The sequence below is a fragment of the Cryptomeria japonica genome, chromosome 1, assembly GCF_030272615.1.
Source record: "Cryptomeria japonica chromosome 1, Sugi_1.0, whole genome shotgun sequence".
NCBI lineage: Eukaryota > Viridiplantae > Streptophyta > Pinopsida > Cupressales > Cupressaceae > Cryptomeria > Cryptomeria japonica.
The window spans coordinates 157,919,074-157,939,435 of NC_081405.1; the positions used below are offsets into that span (position 1 = coordinate 157,919,074).

At 37.9% G+C, this 20,362-nt stretch overlaps 2 protein-coding genes and 1 pseudogene across 2 annotated transcripts; 1 reads left to right on the plus strand and 2 right to left on the minus strand.

Annotated features, from left to right (window-relative positions):
* Nucleotides 1-4,131: 4,131 nt before the first annotated feature.
* Nucleotides 4,132-5,843, minus strand: LOC131048253 (allene oxide synthase 1, chloroplastic). Its single transcript, XM_057982144.2, has one exon. It carries the CDS (start codon nt 5,760-5,762, stop codon nt 4,338-4,340), a length of 1,425 nt encoding a protein of 474 aa, XP_057838127.2. The 5' UTR covers nt 5,763-5,843; the 3' UTR covers nt 4,132-4,337.
* Nucleotides 5,844-9,737: 3,894 nt separating this feature from the next.
* Nucleotides 9,738-13,883, plus strand: LOC131048247 (linoleate 9S-lipoxygenase A). The gene is made up of 9 exons (XM_057982139.2): nt 9,738-10,447; nt 10,580-10,866; nt 10,961-11,201; nt 11,306-11,635; nt 11,747-11,832; nt 11,936-12,043; nt 12,157-12,461; nt 12,553-12,816; nt 12,914-13,883. Exons 1-9 carry the CDS (start codon nt 10,210-10,212, stop codon nt 13,686-13,688), a joined length of 2,634 nt encoding a protein of 877 aa, XP_057838122.2. The 5' UTR covers nt 9,738-10,209; the 3' UTR covers nt 13,689-13,883.
* A 4,687-nt stretch (nt 13,884-18,570) lies between these two features.
* On the minus strand, nt 18,571-20,005 carry LOC131048251 (DExH-box ATP-dependent RNA helicase DExH3-like; annotated as a pseudogene).
* Nucleotides 20,006-20,362: the final 357 nt, after the last annotated feature.

Consider the following 20,362-nt stretch of genomic DNA (forward strand, 5'->3'; position numbering starts at 1 on the left):
TTCTAGGTGGCAGTGACGGGTCAAGTTGGGATTTGTGCAACAAATGAAATTTTTGAAGGCTCCTCCTTGCATCAAAAAATATGTCCCAACTCCTTGGACCCCTTCAAAATATTAGAAAGTGATCTAACATCCACCTCTGCACTTGGCACTTCATTTTCACCTTATTTCCTCTAGCTGAGTTGCTCCTGGACTCGCCTAGAACAAGGTGACAGTCATGCTTAAACTCTTCTCTAGTACTTGCACTTGCATATGTACACTATACAGATGGTTTCCCTCCATGTCCCAACAAGCTGTGATGGAAAAACGTGTGGAACTCATGGAGCAACCATATTTACAAGAAAACTGCTATATACAAGCCAAAACTAGCTGTTTGAAAACTAAAGCAAGAAAACACTAATAAATAGTATCTAAAAAGCTCTAAATTGAACCAAAAACACAATAAAACACAAGAGAAACTCAATCCATTTCTGGATCAATGGAATCAATCCATTTTCAATTACAAAATGAGTAAAATCAAGCTAAAACACTGCCAACTAGTCTGAAAATGAGTAGTTTCAGATTGTTAAGCTTGCAAAACACATTCACCAACCTTGGTAACCATGAAAGAGAGGGTTCTTATAGCTTTCCCACTTGTGGAGTCATCCTAGGGCATTGAACAATCCCTAACTCCATCGCTAACCATTTCAAGACAAAAAGTTGTCATGACAACTTTTTGCAACTTTGTAATTTTTGCACTTTTGGTCTTTCCAACCTATAAGACCTATTCCAAGTCATCACACATGACTTTTAAAACTTTCCTATTACTAATTTAACCCTCCCTAATGCCTGTACCAAGTTTTGACACTTTTGACCATCAAAAAGGTCAATTACCTACTCAAACTCACTATTTACACAAAAATGCAAACCTAAGAAGTATGATCACAACCTAGGCCTATATTGACTCAAAAGTCTAACTCTTGGACCCTCTTGGAGTCCTTATTCACTACTGACTTGGCTAGCGTTAGTACAAAACAAAATTGAAAACCTAGATAGTCTAAGTCCTAGGTGCTTCTGCACCATGTGGCCTATGTAATTCTTCAGACTGTAATAAGAATTGTTCATACTGTTTACGGGTTATGTATTTTGTGATGTTATCAGTTGTTCTTTTTGTTATTTTTGGCATTGTGTTATCGTTTACCGATATATCTTGCATGGTGTTTGTGTTAGGCTGCAAGGATGGGTTGTCCTTCATTGGATCTCCCTACCTTGACTGCATCAATAAGCCTTTGACTGTTCCGGAGAGACCTTGGGAGGACATAAGCAAATATTTCATACTTGGATTGCTTAGGACACAACTAGAGAAAATAATTCCATATTTGTGGTGGTAGATAGGTTCTCAAAGATGGCACATTTCATACCTTGTAAGAAGACAACAGATGCAGTACATATAGCTGACCTATTTTTCAAGGAAGTAGTGAGATTACATGGATTACCAAAGAGCATTGTTTCTGACAGAGATACTAAGTTTGTTGGATATTTTCAGAGAACACTTTGGAAGAAGATGAAGATAGACTTGAAATTCAGTTCTACTTTTCACCTAAAGACTGATGGACAGACAAAGGTAGTGAATAGGAGTTTGGGAAACTTGTTGAGATGCCTAGTTGGAGAGAAGACTAGTTGGGACTTGATTCTTGCACAAGAAGAGTTTTCCTACAATAATTCAGTGAATGGGAGTACTAGAAGAACACCTTTTGAGATTGTTACCAGAGCACATCCTAGAGGTATATCAGAGTTGAGGGATACCAATAATGAAGATAAAAGGAGTGCATAAGCAGAGGAATTTGCAGAGCATATGAAGACAATGCATACTTGGGTTAAACAACATTTGGAAGACAGGAACAACAAGTATAAGGAGAAAGAAGATAAGAAGAGGAGACATAAGGAATTTGAAGTTGACAATGAAGTGATGGTATATCTGAGAAAAGAGAGATTCCCAGTTGGAACCTATAATAAGTTGTAGATGAGGAAGTTTGGACCTTGTAAGATCTTGAAAAAATTCAGTTTTGGAAATGCATATGAAGTAGAGTGTTATCGGATAGTTTGGGTATTTCACCTATATTCAACATTGCAGATCTACATCAGTATCATGAGACAAAATCCAGTGAGAATATTGTAGCAGACTTCGAGAAGAAGATACCATAGAGTATACCAGAACAGGTTGAAGATATTTTGGACAGCAGGATTGGGCGTAGTACCTGGAGCAACCAATACAGAGAGTATCTTGTAAAGTGGAAAAGAAGACCAATTGAAGATTCATCATGGATTTCTCAGGTAAAGGTAGATCGCCTTGGTTTTCCTTTGACCCCAGTAAAGTGAGGGACTCACTTTTTCAACAACCTTAGATGTCTGATGCAGGAGCATCCCTGGTTCATGGCAATCTTGCATCAACCAAAAAAACATTTTATTTCAGTTTGTTTCTTGTTTCAACATTTATTTTTGTGTTTCTTTGCATTTGCTCACCGGGTCTTGCAGAGCTGAGATTTGATTGTGGACTTGTTCATCTACCTTATCTTGTGTCTGCGGGACATTTGGATCTTTTTCTGACAAGTTATCGCTTTCAGAATTTGGGACAGTTTTTTGGCTTACAACACCATAACCGCTTGGACCTATTTCCTATTTGGTGGATCTTGCAGATTATTTTCATAGCTTGAGGAGCTTATGTTCGTTATTTCCAACGTTCCTTGGCATGTGGCTGACCTTCCTTTGGGTCCGCACTTCATTCTTTAGATTTTCCAGAGGGATCTCTTTGGCAGAGGTCGACCTTGTTGTTTTACATGTTTCATTCTTGTTCATCGACATTTGTTCCATCTTGGGCTGACACAGATCATTCTTGATCATATAAATCAATTTAATTGAGCATTAGAATTCAGTGATTAGAACATAGAAGAATAATCCTAAGGTTAGGAGGTTCGAAGTTGGCTCGCATTCTTGCTTGAGCCCAAATGTTGCATAACACACATGTTTTGTGCTCATGCCTGTGAGCCGAATCTTGTGAGCCCACATGTTACCGAAAATTTGCAATTGATTTTCATGATATATAATATAGTTTGTTTTTGCATTGCCTCCATCACATTGAGTTGTTTCTACTGTGTGACTCTTGCTGCACAGTCCAGATTGTTCTCTTTGAGGACCCTCCCCACCGTGACTGCACCAATTATGTTGAGTGAGGGAAACCTATAACTCTAGTAAAATTTGATTATATGACTAGACTCGTTAGGGTTTTTCTCTTTCCCTTCCAAAATTTCATTAAAATTAAGATGCTCTAACTCACTATCCCCTACCCTAGAAAGGAAATTGTGAATCATTGTAGCATACGAGTAGTCCTAGTATTTGGATTTCATTTTGTGTGGTTTAGATAATACCAAAATAATACAAGCTATGGTTTGTAGAAGATTTTGGTGAATTACAAGAAATAAAATTCTACATTGGTATGTGTAATAGCTAAATCTATAGGTTGGATTATGGGAAAACTTCACCCTTAGTACCTAGTAAGTGATAAGGTTTGAATTTATCAAGCAATTGTGTATGAAATTGCAATTAATTTGAATGTGAAATTATTCTACCTACCTTCTAGCATAAGTTGTGATGAAAAAAAGTAGGATTTGTGGGTGCTTTTATGAAGAATTTAGTAGCAGAGGCATGAACTTGATCAAGCAACAACACTTCAATCTTCATTTGAATGTTTGATAATTACAAATAATCTTGTTTTAAGACTTATATTTACTTCTAAAATTTTGATGTTTTATTGAACCCTATCAATGATTTAAAGGTATAACATTTACTTTAAAATGTGCCACCCATTAATGAAGCATGCCTTCTTTTCTCCTAACTATTGATGTTTTAACGAGTTTGCTAGCTTCACAACATAAATAGGCCCATTCATTCCCCACCCATATATTTGGCTATAACTTTGGTGTTTAGTGAACCCTATAGCTAACTTTAAAATGTGCCACCCATTCATGACTATTGAAGTTTTAATGAGTTTGCCCATTCATTCCCGATCACATTATATAGAAAGTTCTTCAATATGTAAAGTCCATCTAAAGCCCATTTCACCCACCCACATATTTGACTACAACATTTCACCCAGCCTTAAATTCAAAGGTTTTTTATCCATTAATATGTGAATATCAAAAAGCAGTCATCCCTGAGGTATACAAGAAGACTAGACACACATTCGTGACATTAACCACGTCTTTATTAAGTAGACGTTTACAGAAAGACCAGACAGACATGCGTAACATTAAAGAGGGTAATGACAGCAATTAATGACATCAAAGAGACCGACAGACGGGGAATTAAGAAGTGGCCTTCTGCAGCGAGGTAAAAACAACTGTAGTGGTCTTGGACGTGTCGATCTCGAAGGAGTCGTAATGAGCGAACAGATGCGCCACCAGCAGCCGTGATATCATCACCACGAAGTTCTTCCCCGCACACTGCTTATTATTCACCGTCGTCTCCTCAGTCTCCGGTCCATTCGACCACAGCACATATTTCAACAATTTCTCCCCTTCCTCTCCCATGAAACGTCGGGGAACAAAATCCTCAGGATTGTCAAACACCTTGGGATCTCTGGTGGCAAAGGGCTGATACCCACCAAGCATCTCTCCCTTTTTCACCGCATATTTCCCATCATGCGACTCCACCACCAAGTCCTCTTTCGCATGTGCGTACTGGAACGGCACGGGCGGATCGATCCTCAGCGTTTCATACACCGTCGACCGGACCAACGCCATGCTCTCCAGTGCTCTCATGTTCAATCCTCCGTTCTCTTTAATGGCAGCTCTTACTTCTTCTGCCAGATCTGCGTGCAGCTGCTTGCCCGCCGCCGCGAGGTGTTCTATGAGGCTCGGGAAAAAAACGAACATTCCTCCGAAGGTGTTGAAGCAGATGTTGAACACCAAATTATGACACGCCTCGTCACGCTTTAGGCCGAACTGCTGCTCCGCCGCGTCCAGCGCCTCTTTTCCATACGTCCAGAAGAAATTGTACACTTTGTTGTAATCCCCACGCACAAGCAGGGACGGCAGAGGGACCGCGTGGATGGTGACCTCCTCCAAGATCTTGGGAAGCACGCCAGTACTTGCAATGGGAGCGAGCTGAAGCCCAATCCACTTCTGAACATAAGTAGGCCCATTCGTTCCCAGACTGGCAGGCCCCGAATCTGCAGGATTTCTGTTCAGCACCGACCTACACAGAAAATTAAAACACATTTGCAAATTCTCGCTGGTAAATTCGGCCTTCCCGGAGTCGGTAAATTGTTTGTCAAGCTTAGCCCACAGCTCTCCCGTGGCCCGCTCGAACTCTGGAAACCATTTGGTTGCGTTGCTCTTGAGTACATGGAAGCAGAAGTTCTTGAGCTTGGTGTGATTTTCTTCAGAAGTGTCCAAATACGAGAGCACCCGATAGCCTCCGGTAAAGCTTGTGCTGGGCATGTAGACGCCAGTGAAGACGTCCTTCTTTTCCACTTTACTCACATCGAAGAGTATGGGAAAGCTCTTGGCGTCCAGAAGAATTATGACGCGAGGATCGGGAAACAAGGGCGGGCCTGGCGGCATATTCACTCTGAATACAGTGCTCTTATATTTCTCAATGCGCTTCTTGAAGAATGTATCTACACCTTCCGTCACGAAATAGTCGAATCGATCTGCAATGGCTCCGAGGATAGGCAGGCCATAGCTTCCAGGGACCTCTTGTACTCCTTCATCGCTCGAAGAAGCCATGCTCAGCCTTCTCTCAACTCTCAAATCAAACAATAACTTTGGGATCTGAAAGCTATTATTCGAAACCGGCTTGGGTAGATCGGAACAGCAATACACGTATTTATATAGCTTTAACATTTGTTCGGGTTAAAAGTCTCGAAGGGTAGGTAACTCACAGATTCACCTCTACAGTCCATCAGTGAATTTCAATTGCCGACCACTGAACGGAAAATGATGTGTCAATCGTCCGAGTCTGTATGATTGAGAAAGGTGGGAAATAATATAAAATTCACGGACGTCCCGAATGATGTCGATCTTCCGTGATTTTCGACGATATTATTGAGTCATTTAAAAAGTTCGTGATGGACACCTTCGTCCTAGAGGCAGATATTTAAAATTTGAATAATGATGCTAGTGGAAGACACGGAAAGCTGCCCCACCTTATCCACAATTTGCTTTGGAAATTTTTGGGGCTTGAATTTCACGCGCGTTATATTTTTATTCGAGGAGTTGAATTTTTTTTGTCGAACGTAAATGTTTAAATTTTTATTTTCCAATTTATTGATTAAAAGTTAGAGCCATAATTAGAGGATCTTGTAAACTCGAGATATTTTAATTGTAAATAAAAAACCATGAATAGCATAAGAAGTATTGGCTATGTTATAGAATGGGGATATGGTATTAATTCTATGGACGAAAGGTAAGTACTAGGGTGGATGTGGGAAGAATGTTGGAAGAAATGGATGTATTTTAAGAGGGATTATCTAATGCCACAGTTCTTTGATTCCATATTAAAATCATTCATAGGAGCAATTTAGGAAGAAAAGAACCCATCCACAAAGTCTAATATATAACAATGGGCACAAAACAATCTCACAAATGCACAACAAATCCATTCTTCATCCTCCACCCATTGAATCATTGCAAACCTTTAGTTTAATATATCCTTCTTTTGCTCACAAAGTCGCCCACTCATAACATATCTCTAACTCTTTATTTTTAGTAACCACGTTGCAACAATTACTAAGAGACCGAGCCACTAAACTTTATCCCTAAACATAGCAAAAAGAGTTACAATCGTCTCCTACTTTTGAGATGTTAGTTGGTGGTTAACTTACTATTTTTCAAGAGTTCATTTGGCTCAAGTTTATTAACATAAAAGAAAACCTCAACAAAATAAAACATAAAGAATATGAACTATCTAACAATTAAAAAACATTTGTGGTGTAGTTTTTCTTTTTATCTCAGGATGCTATTGCATAAAATATCTAGGAAAAAGTTTGGAATAGATGAATCAAATAATAGTGTTCCTTTCCACCATCTACCTATCTAACCATCCTTACAACTTGAAGAATCAAGTAACATTGTTCCCTTCCACCAAATTATATATCTTTATAAATCATCATATTTTTTCTTCTTTCATTTCTAATGTCTTGTTTGCATCAGTTCTCATGAGTTTGTTTGCATCAAGGGATAATGAAAGGTTGGTTGAATAATTCTTGCAAGGAAATAAGTCAAAAGAGGAATGATTTGGTAACAACAAAAGTAGTAGGATAACATTAGGGTTGATGGTAATGGTAAAAGTTGGGTTAGAAGAAGATAATGGGTTGGATACACCATTATAAAAATTCTTTTAGGATCTATAGTGTTGTAAAATTTATGTTTCCTAAAGGAATCCTACCAATGTGTTATAAAAAAAATTGTCAATTGGTAAATGAAAGTGAGCTTGTTGTAATGTATTTATAAATGCTTTCCTTGTAAGTCACATATCTTGTTGGTTCATATATGCATCATGGTCATAATCCTCTTGGCCACCTAAGTTGGTCTTGGTATGATCACCACCAAAGGTAAAATTGTCATTGGAATGCAATCATGTATTAGATTTTTTAAATGAATTTTATTGCATAAGTGAATGTTGTTAAATACTAAGGCATAATAATAAAATGCACAAACATGTACCAAGCTAGTAACTAGTGGCTAATGGAAAAAGGTAAGAGCTTGGGATTTTAGATTTTTGTGTCAATCTTGAGCTCCTTCAGATTGAACTTGACCATCACAATATTGACCTAGAATAGGGTAACATAAATCTCAAGATCAAGAGTATATGCGTGGAAGTCTAAGTTGATAATAGAACAAACGTGTGAAAATTGATGCAAATGGGATTGAGATAAGACCAAATGTATTCAAATATGTACATGAAGGAGTAATTAGAAATATTAAAGATCTATAAATGAATAAAATTTAATACAAATTGTGCCCTTATCGATATACAATTATAGTAAGTCAATCCATCAAATTCAACCTAACATTAACATAAATATACAAAATTCACCATTAAAATTGTACACGAAAATTTACAAATACCATTTTACAAAAAATACAATTAATTAAAACTTTTTATGATTAATGTTTTTGGATTTGATTGTGTGTTATTTTTTGCATCAACGTTAGCATCAATGCTTATGAATTTGATAGTGAGTAATCTGAAACGTTAATGCAAAAAATAACACACAATTAAAAAATTGATTGTGAAAAATTGATGTATTTGATAAAACTTTTTTTTCAAAATTTATAAAAAACTAATTAGAAAAAATTAACCCATAAAATATTCCATGACATTAGGTACCGGATTGTTGGCTAAATCACTGTCTCGAAACATTATTTAAGAATGAAAAATTGTTTTAAGAAAGCACCATTTAAATATTGAAATCAGAGTCATCTGTACAAGTTGAAAACGTGAATTGTAACCGCCTTTATTTAAAGTCAAAAGTTGCTATCACGGCTCCCACACCCTAATAATTGCACCAATCCTAATAAATGCATTTAAAACGCAGAGTTTTCACCTTCGGATAAGATGGTGAGTGCATTTTAAAAATGAAAGATCTTATCCATTACTGGGTAGTATGACGCCTGCAAAATCAATTTGGGAGGAATACATTTCTTGAAAAGGAGAAATGTCAGCAATGTGGAATCTTTTTGCCGCCCAGGGACGCTTCCTTCCAAAAGAACGTTTCCACCGACTACTCTGATCCACTGCGCACATGTGAAAAACTAAAATCGCACGGATCGAAAGCGACGTGACGTGACGTGAAACTCGATGTTTTGAATCCTAACCACGGTTTAGGGGTGTGATAAACAACCCAGAAAACAATTATAAACATCGTGTGCGTATTCATCGCGGTAAAATGACGACAGGTCTATGCAGCAATGTAAATCGCACATTTCATTTAGAAAATGTTAAAAATAAAATCTAAAGTTCCTTTTTGGTATGAGTGTTCGGTTTACATTGCTGCATAGACGTTAAAATGGCGTCCCACTCAAAGCAATTTTGATGTGGAGGCATGCACAACATAATAATTATTAGGTTTTGTAAAAATAAGAAATATCTTAGTTTGTTAGGGAAGGTAGGTGAAGGCAATGTGAAGGCAATGTGAAGGTAGGTGAAGGCAATGTGAAGGCAATGTGAAGGAGGAAGTAGTTGAGTTTGGGTTTGTCATGTGTTTATGGTTTTGTTGTTGATGTTGATCACGTAATTATTGTGAAAAGTATAATCAAATTTAGAATGTTTATAATATTATATATTTTTGACGTTTTTTGAAAAATATTACAATATAGTAAGCTTAGAAAAATATTAAAATACCATAAACAATAAAAAAATAAATAATTGAATTTGGGTTTGTCATGTATTTATTATTTTGTTGATCATACAATCATTATGAATAGAATATAACCAATTAAACACCACATATATTTGACATTTTTTGAAAAATATTACAATAAAACAATAAGCTGAAAACAATATTACAACACCATATATTTGTGGACATTACAATGACACACTCTCTCTTTGTGGTCCCTAAATTCATTTCATTGATAAGATATGCACGAATAAATGTGTCTGGGCTGGGACAATGGGTTGGGACAAGTAATTTATTTGTACTCCTCATTATTCAGAAAGGAAGTATATATTTTGGGTGAGATTTACGATGATAAATGTCTATTGTCTGTATCAGTTAAAAAAGGATTTCAGTTTCACATTCTTGTATATCCCGCGGCCCCCGTCATCTGAAATAGAGTTTTGGAAAATTTTAATGCTACGTCATTATCACAGCAGACTCAGTAATCGCATTTATGAGTATTGATGATTCCAGCTGACGTTTACAATATGGATAAGATTTATATTTGGATAGATAGTGCAAGTTGCAATGAAAGATAACCCGAGGTGCAGAAGTGACTGCCGTTCTCAATTATATTTTTCCAGTGAGGCATTAAACACGTTTCTTTAAACGGAGAGAACACATTGCCATCGAAGTTCGCTCGTCTATGTATAAATAGACGTGTGGAGCAAGCAAAGGTATCTCAATCTCAACTAGTGTGAGTGTTTTAAGAGTTGGTTTGATCGCCAGCTTACACTTTAAGCCTTGGCGTGAAAGAATTTGGAGTAAGATAGTTTTTAAGTGTAGCCAAGATGAGTTTATTCGGCATCTCTCTTCCAACAATTCCTACGATTCCAACAATTCCAACCATTTCATTGCCCTCTAAAAATGGGAATGTAGGGGAGTTTGAAATCAAAGGAGAAGTGGTGTTAATGAAAGCATATCTTGCGGATGTTACCGACTACTCTGCCACGATCGCGGACACGGTCTCTGAATTGATCGGGCAGAAAGTCTTTCTTCAGCTCGTCAGCAACGACAAGATTGACGAAGGTAATGTTATTACTAGTTTTTATTGTTAGTTATTACCATAGGATCCTAAGTGGGTATATTGATTTTTTTTTTCTGCACCTTGGGCATGATTAATTTATAGCATTGTCCAACGTATGACTGGTAATGGTGTAGATTCGGGATTGGGGAAGAAAGGAGAGGAGGAATCAATAAGCTGGAACCCACTGGATGGTCCCATTGCTGGTGACTCGAAATTCTCCGTCAGTTTCACATGGAAGACTGAACTGGGAGTGCCCGGTGCATTGTTGGTCAGGAACGCGCACCCGAGGGAGTTCTTCTTGAAATCGCTCTCTCTTTCTGCTGTACCTGGCAAACTTCCAGCAATTCGCTTTGTGTGTAACTCCTGGATCCATCCTTACTATTTATTCAACAAAACCGACCGGGTCTTCTTTTCTACTCAGGTATGATCTGAGATAAATAATTTGAGAACTTAGAAGTGATAAAGTAACAACGTATTATTAATGTGCATTTTACCGTGAACATTGGTGATTTCAGAGTCATCTTCCCAATGAAACACCGGCGGGTTTGTTGACGCTAAGAAAGCGAGAGCTGGCTACTCTGCGAGGAAATGGTACCGGAGAGAGAAAGTTTTATGAGCGTGTGTATGACTACGATCTTTACAATGATCTCGGTAACCCAGATAGTAGTGCCGATCTCCGCAGGGAAGTGCTTGGTGGGTCACAGGACCTTCCTTATCCCAGAAGATGTAGGACTGGACGTGCCCCCTGCAAAACAGGTTCTCTAAATATCATAGAGCTTCGAGCCTTTGTGTAGCGTTAATTGATTTTAGTTTAAATTAGTTTGGAACCTTAATCAATGATAGGGTTTATTATATGGCAGATCGGAAGTTCGAGAGCTTGCCTCTGTTGCTCACCACCCAATACTACATTCCCCCAGACGAGAAGTTCCCTCATATCAATCTGTCCGACTACAGGTCTAATTTGGTGCGAGCCTTCGCCAAAAAGGTGATACCCACCATCAAGTCCATATTTGGTGATGAGTTCCACTCGCTGCAAGAAGTGAAAGATATTTACAGCAAAGGCATCCCCAAGGCTCTCAACAATGTTATGGATCTTAGTAAAGACCTAATTCCTCTCCAAATGGTTAAAGGACTGCTCAGCACACAGGACCAATCTCTCATTAATTTCACAGTTCCCCAACTTATTAAGGGTGCGAGATCAATACTATTTATTTCATTAAAGTTTAAGCGATTTCTTCTAGTATTAGTCATCGAGTAAATGATATATAATTGATATTTAAATTTTTATTTCCGACTTGCAGCTGACGAAAATGCGTGGAAGACAGACGAAGAGTTTGCACGACATGCCCTTTCCGGTCTCAATCCCTTGACCATTCAATGTCTGCAGGCAAGCAAATTGAAAAGCTCCCTGTTTTAATCTAATGTTAATGTTGATGTTGTAGTTGAATATTGATTATAATGCTAACCTTCTTCTCTTAAACTTGGAACAGAGCTTTCCTCCAACAAGTAGCTTGGACGCCGACCTATATGGCCCTCAAGAGAGTTCTATAACGGCAGAACATATCGAGAAAAACCTCAATGGCCTTACGGTGCAGCAGGTATGTTATATCTATATAGTGATTCAACTAGTTCCACAACATATCAAAAAGAGAAAGAATACTGATCCTCTGACCAATCTCATGATGGGATTAAATGTGAATGATTTGATTAGGCTGTGGAAGCAAAAAGACTCTTTATCTTGGACTACTACGATGCGTACATGCCCTATATTGAACGCATTAACAAAGAATCAGACGAACGTAAAATGTATGCCTCCCGCACTCTCTTCTTCCTCACAGACCAAGGAATTCTGAGGGTTGTTGCGATCGAGTTGTGTTTACCACACACCAGTCTCACCCAAGCTGAAAGAAAAGTTTACAGCCCTGCACAAGAGGGAGAAGATGGCGCTCTGTGGCTGCTTGCCAAAGCTCATTCAAGAGTTAACGATGCTGGTTATCATCAGTTGATCAGTCATTGGTAAGATCACATTGAAACAAGACAGTAATTCTATTTACACCGAGCGGACAAAATAATGTCACGATGATTAACTTTTCCATTCTTCGTGCAGGTTAAGAACTCATGCTGTCATCGAGCCTTTCATCATTGCTACTCACAGGCACCTAAGCAAAATGCATCCCCTTCACAAGTTATTACTCCCTCATTATTTTGACACCATGGACATTAATCAATCTGCCCGGCAGATTCTGATTAATGCAAATGGTGTTATTGAACAAGGATTCACGCCCTACAGATACGCCATAGAATTGTCCTCTAAAGCATATAAACACTGGAAACTCAATGAACAGGGCTTGCCCGCCGATCTAATTAAAAGGTATAGTACTCTCTTCTCTGTTACTCTCTACTGTCAAATGCCATGTAGCTGTCATATAAATAATTCTAAGCTAGGAGATGTACCTATGCAATTGCAGAGGCATGGCAGTTGCAGATTCAACGGCACCCCACGGATTGAGGCTTGCGATAGAAGACTACCCATATGCAGTGGACGGTCTGGAGATCTGGGGTGCTTTAAAGCAATGGGTGAGTGATTATGTGTCTCTCTACTACAAGAGCGACGATGCAATCAAGGAAGACACAGAAGTGCAAGCATGGTGGCAGGAAGCTGTGAATGTGGGGCATGGAGACCTGAAGAAGGAAAGTGGGTGGTATCAGATGGAGTCGGTGCAGGAAGCAGTGGAAGCAATTACAACCATCATTTGGATTGCATCTGCTCACCATGCAGCGGTCAACTTCGGGCAATATGCATATGGAGGATACATGCCCAATCTCCCTACTCTCGGCAGACGCCTAATTCCCGAGCAACATTCCCTTGACTATGCCCAAATGATGAAAGATCCAGAGGCGTTTATGCTGTCATCTGTGTCCAACCCCAATCAGGCCACCACGGTGATGGCGGTGTTGGAGCTTCTGTCGAAGCATTCAACGGATGAAGCCTACTTAGGGCAGGTGAAGGGATCCACTCATGAATTGACTGACGATGACGGCATCGAACAAGCGTTTGGAAAATTCTCTGCAGCTCTGGCGGGCGTGGAGAAAAATGTGTCAGAGAGGAACAAGAATTCCAACCTGAAGAACAGGTATGGGCCAACACAGGTTCCATACACACTGCTCTATCCGAACACCACCGATCTCTCCAGGGAGGGTGGATTGACTGGCAGGGGAATTCCAAACAGCGTTTCCATTTAATCTTTGTCTCTCTTTGCGACAACGTCAATATCGGATCCATTTAATTTACTAAGTGTTTGTTTAAAATAGACGCTGCGACGATTCTACATCGTTGTCGAGCTATATAATTAGTCACTAAATGTAATGCAGCTGTGTAGAAGTAGGTGTAGTTGGCACTATTCCATCTTATTCTAATAAAGAATTTTCCTTTCCTTCTTTTGCTCCCTATTATCCCGGGTGGGCTCTAGGGGAAGAGCAGCAGTAGTCGTCATAGCTGATTTCACACACCCATAGATTCTAAACAGGACATCGGATTTTGATTTTTTTTTTAGTTGTTTTCATATGTGACTTAACTGTTTATAGCTATTGATCTAGCTTCTGGGTAGTAACGATGCATGCTGTGGAATCAATTATGCGCACAAAGATCAAAAAGTACACATTTCAAAGTGTCCCCTGATACCTAACTAAAAATGTTCCAATAACCGTCAACTCAAAATCGCTAGTACTTGTTGACTAATGTCCCAATAGTGGTGCACAAATGTTCCAATAGTGGTGTACAAATGGGCCAATTATGAACAAAAAATTACAAAAAATGATCAGCTATTGGTACAAAACAAATTTATTAATGGTGTTTTCACTATGACGACTATTGGGGGGTCAACATGACAATAAGGTGATGGCTATTGGAACTATGTTGTCTATTGGTGCTCTTCCCCTACCTGATAACAACCGATATATAGATTGACGTAAAAGTAGTACATACATATAATGGCAGAATTGGTTCAAATTTCGAAGTTCCCATTGCCAAGAACTTTGAACATGTAAAAATTCCTATTCCTCCTAAGACTAAAATGTCAATGAAAAGAAAAAAATAAATATAATGTCAGAAACACAGCCCTACGAATATGTAATGCCAAATCTGTTCCAACACTCGTATACAAATTATTCAAGACACCCAAGAGCTACAATAGATATGATGGATTACTAAGATATCAAGGTGGAATGTACATGCCAAAATCTCAAAAGCTAAGAACCCTAGTATGGAAGGAGGTGCACTCTACACCATATTCAAGACACCCAAGGGTTGTTACACTCTTAGAAGTGATGTAGAGCATCATGGACCCTCCTACAATCATACTACAATCCTTCATTCTTTCTTCTTGTTTGTAGTAACATTCACCTATCCAAGGCTTCAAAATAATACTCCACCTATAGATTCGTTCAATTCACCATATCTGATCACACATTCATATGTCACATCACTTTTCCAATCAACAACACTAGGATCAATCACAAGATCCCAAAACAAGGTCTTTCTTCCAACTCTCTAGACTCTACTCAATGCACCCAACCAAGGATAACAACCCAATGGTTTGTTCCAACACTTCTAATGGTCTTACATGCTTAGTATATCTCAACTCAACACCCCAAACTTTCCTTTTGTAGAGTTTTGATTCCTAACACCAAACTGCCCTTTCTCAATCCTACTAGCCCTTCAAATTGGGTAATTTAACAATAACTCAAAACTTTCTCAAAACACCTGCCCAAAATATTACATATTCACAGCCATTTGGAATTTCTACAACCTATACAAAAATTAGTTATAGGTACCTTGGACGAACTGTACTGACCAACACCTTGCTATGCTTGAACTAGGCTAATTAGCCCACTTTTACAAAGCAGCTACCTCAAAAACCCTTCACCAAGACTCCACACCCAAAAAAAGTATTACTAAAGGATGCAAATCAACAAATTTTCCAGGTTTTATATAGTGACATGCTCATTTAATCACCCAAACACAAAACCCTCCTTTTTAGGCCTACAAACTAGGGCTTTCACATACACACCCCCTCCAAACACTTCACAACTTAAAAAATAGATCAAAAACCATCCACATGACCTGCAAAAACTCCAACAACTATAAAAAAACCCACTCATTCAATGGTTTAACTCAGACCCATACATGGCACCAAATTTCCACTTACTCAACACACCATTCCTCACCACTCTTCACCCTAGGGTCTCACCATCACATCTCCATGGCCATACCTGCACTCAGAATGTTATAAAAACCTATAATACAACTTTATAGACCAATTCCACAAGAAACAGTAGATACATAAAGTGGAATGGGTCAATTCTTCATTATGACCCTCAAACCCTTATAAAGTTGTCCAAAATGACTGGTTTTAGGACAGTTAATATAAAACATACAAAATGATTGATTAAGCCTACAAACCAATGCCAAATTAAATTTAAAACATTTACCTATCACCTCAACAAATAATCAGATCAAAAGATGTTATGAATGGAGAGTTATAGTAGCTGGAAGTTCATATTTTAGACCAAAATTGCAGGGAAACCCATGTATTTCATTGCCAAGATCTTGCAATGCCAATCAGGTTCGACCATCAACAAACTTTTCCAGGCTTGTACATGAGTATTTAACATGATAAAATTCCCATCCAACCAAAATCAACCTCCCAACTAACTTTCAAAACTAATCATGATAGTTGGAATTTAAAAATGACAACTTTAATAAGTTGTTTCATGGCAACCTTACATTGTTTGATTTTTTCATCATTTGATTAACCAACAAACCTAATAAGACTAAAAATCACCTAAAACATGATCTCCACACCAATAAGGAGCATTTTTACATTTATTTTCTCATATGGCAACATTTGACACAATTTGACAACTTTTTGACACAACTAGACATCATGACATATTGACCCAAATTATTACATCATTGACCATAAATGGTCTTATTACATCACATATTGATCAAAATGACCTTATTAGACTTCATCTAGACTCAACATTACATATTTACTCATGAGGTCTCCTTGGACCCTTGGGTGCTCCTGCACCAAGAAGACATTAAACCCCTATATTTTTGGAAGGGAATGAAAAAGGATGTCGCAAGATTTGTAGCTTGCTGTTTTGAATGTCAAAGGGTGAAGGTAGAACACAAAAACTTAGCAAGTTTGTTACAACCTAACACTGTGCTAGAATGAAAATGACAAATAATCAGTATAGACTTTGTCCAAGGATTGACCATGTCCAAAAACAAGGATAATGCTATAGTAGTAGTGGTTTATAGGCTTAAAAAGGTATCCCATTTTATACCTAGAAACTTAACTGATGGAGCACCTATTATAGCCCATAAATTTGTTAAAGAAATATTTAGATTACATGGGGTACCAAAAAAGATAATATCAGATAGGGATTCTCGAATGACATCTTGTTGGTAAACAGATTTGTCACTGCGGTCGTTTACCTGAAACTGACCCTGTTTGCCCAATAAGCAGTGACAAACGTTCTAACAGTTAGAGAGATCATTCTGTGAAACATGATCTTCCTCTACGTTTGAGAGGGGCAACTCCCTCGTATGATAGGGGTGTTTAGGATTTTCGTGTACTTTTAACCTGAAAGTACATAAAGTAGAAAACATAAAACTTAAAGAAGATAAAAACAGAAACCCCAACAACAGACATACGACCATCAATTGAGATTTCTCAATATTTGCAACAATTTACAAGGGGAGTTTGTAATGTAATATGCTTAGCCATGAGATGACGATAAAGAAGAATGACAAATCTCAACATACGCAGAGATAAGATACTTCAACACATTCAAACTGAGATACTAAAGGTTGCTTGTGCATCATCACATCAATTGTATAAATCACATATGCATAAAAAGACTACCACTTTGACATACGAGAAATCGACAATAATAACACACGAATACATTTAGAACACACAAACTAAAACGTATTCTTCATTATCCTTTTGGAAATATACAAGTCCAAAATCCTTTCTATACATAGTGCAAATCAAAATGTCATTACAAGTTTCTCCTGGAGTTTCGGCAGAGTTTTCCCTTCTGTAAAAAGTCTCCCTCTTTTACATTACAAATAGCCTTGTATTTATAGGCTTCCCAGAATAACCACCTTAGTAACTAACTTTAATCCTGGGTTAATAACTAACTCTCTTCTGCGTGAATTTCAATGAGTTAATAACTTACACACTTATGCGCAAAAAAAGTCAACTTCCTAACCTTTGGTTACAATAAATAACATAAGTCACTTTTTAAAATAAGAATTTTAAAACCCATTACGTTGAAGAAATAATTCATTTGTCGATTTTGTCGAGGTGGCCTCCATCTTCATTTTCTTCATTTGATCTCGTAATCATCTCACCATCTAGCCCATAGGTTGGTATCTTGAGCATTGAAAAATAAAATAAAAAAATAATTCATTCGCCAACATCTTTTGTTCAAGGACACCCATTGTGATTACATCATCTAGTATCCTTCAGTACCCTCTTTGTAGATAATTCTGGATGCTCTCTTGTAATTACTCTTCCATTCTCCCCAAATGCTACTCCATGAAGTAGGAAAATATAAGAATCCCCTAGAATTCTAAATAAATAACTCCTATGCTGGAACCATTTTCAAGGGAAGGAATTCTGTAACAAGTAGCCAAAAGTTCTATAAATTAACAATTGGATGCTACAACTGTCTATCTCAGAAGCCTGATTTGGACAATTCCCTCAATCTGAATGGTTCATAGACTGTCAAGCCCACAAATGATGCAATGAATAAATCAAAACTTGCACCAACTGTAGGCATCTTGACTATCAAAAGCTTATTTTTTATTTGCAAGACGAGACATTTTTGTGCTTGGTTGTAGCTTCCTCAGAGCAATAAAAACCCAGATGCAACTGAAGCTGCATATTTCAAAAAGTTGTACATAAAGCATAAAGTCTGGACTCAATCTTCCAGAAAAGAATATCAACTTTCATATTTTCTCTAGTTCTCTTCTTTTTCTTCGTTTTCATATGAAAGTATGAAAGTTGATATTCTTTTCTGGAAGATTGAGTCCAGACTTTATGCTTTATGTACAACTTTTTGAAATATGTAGCTTCAGTTGCATCTGGGTTTTTATTGCTTTGAGGAAGCTACAACCAAGCACAAAAATGTCTCGTCTTGCAAATAAAAAATAAGCTTTTGATGCTAATGTTTCCATTGCAGCTTCTTGCTCTGCAGACCTTTTCTTGTAACATGGTCTTCCCACATACTACATCTCATTAAATTCCACCATTTCTCTAAATTGATTATCATTCATATGCTTTGTCTTATAACGAGGTTGACCATATCCTGCTCTTGACACCAGTGTTTGTAATAAACTTTTGGGATTTTGACTGGAACTTACATCATTAACATTCATGTCTTTAGATTTCTTGACTTTGGTTTTTTGGACTTGGGATACACAGATTTCACGGCCAAACACAAACCTCCCTTCACATCTATCTGCAGACAAGAGCTCTCGAACAACTTGCAACAAATGATCACCAACTTTGTGAATATCCATACAAGGGTTTTGAAGATTCTTTTGAATTAGGTCATCAATCTCATCTTTGAGCTTCAAATAGATCTTTGCTAAATCAGGTTCCATAAAGAACTCCAAGTATCCATTTAACATTTTCAAATGACCATCTACTTCTCCACGAGTAAGTGCACCTCCAAAAAGCAGTAAGACAGAATTTGAGATTCCTGTTGAATCACGAATAAATACTGAATTGACTTTAAATCTCTCAAAGAACACCTTCCAGGGGTAGTGAATATTTTCCTTTTGTGCATTCACCGAATTAGCACAAAGCGAAACTTGACCATCTAGCATAGTCTTCATAGAAATGCATTTTTTTCTTATTCACAACAGAAACTACCCCAAGAAAAATACCAGCACATATAACTACCTCCACCAAAGCTTGATTAGCCCTCAGCTCATTTAAGACATCAACATCACCATCCAACAAATTGGCTTCCTTTAGTAGAAAGTAGAACTGTTTGCGCAAAGAATGTATGGCTTGCAAAGTTTGTGTTGACATAAAATTTCTCCAACAATAATCATAAACCGATCCATCTCTTTGTGCATCTTTCCAACCCTCATATGCAAGGACAAGGGCCATATGATCACTAGTTGCAGAAAACTTTGCTTTTGTTGCATCTGCAGGTTTCTTTTTGTCATGAGGTAGCAAGAAAGGATCCCTAACACTCAAACCAGCTGCAACTATAAGGATGGGATCCAAGAAATGGAGAAGTGTACCCATGATAATCATCTTACCCAACTTAGGCTCCACAGGAAGCATTGATAAGTGGCATCCAAGAATAGTTAAGTTTTCCTTGTCATAAAGAGCTCCAATAGTCTTCAAATAATCAACTGCATTTTGAACTGAAAGAGGCTCTGGTGGCTGTAAAGCTCTTGACAAGAATTCTACAATGCTTCCAAGCTGCAAGATTTTAATTTGCCTTGTGCTCCCATGATACATTCATGTCTGCCACGGTGTATTGTCAACAGTTCACGTGCCATGTCAATGCTTCCATGGTTTGCATTTTTCAAGTGACATATTTCCTTGAGGAGGTTTGTCAAACAGTTAAACGCCTTGTATATGCTTCCACTATTGCGTTTCACGTGGTGTTTTTCCAAACACACCACGTGCATTGTCTACGCCTCCACATTCTGCAACATGTCTACCAGAGTAGTGGCAATCATGACATCTGAAGAAGTTCCTTTATCTTTATGCAGACTGAAAGGATGCTTGCAAAGGTCATGGAATTCGGCTATATACCTACTGATTGCATCTCTTTGGAGCATTCTGTCAGACAGTTCGCTAAATGTCTAAGCT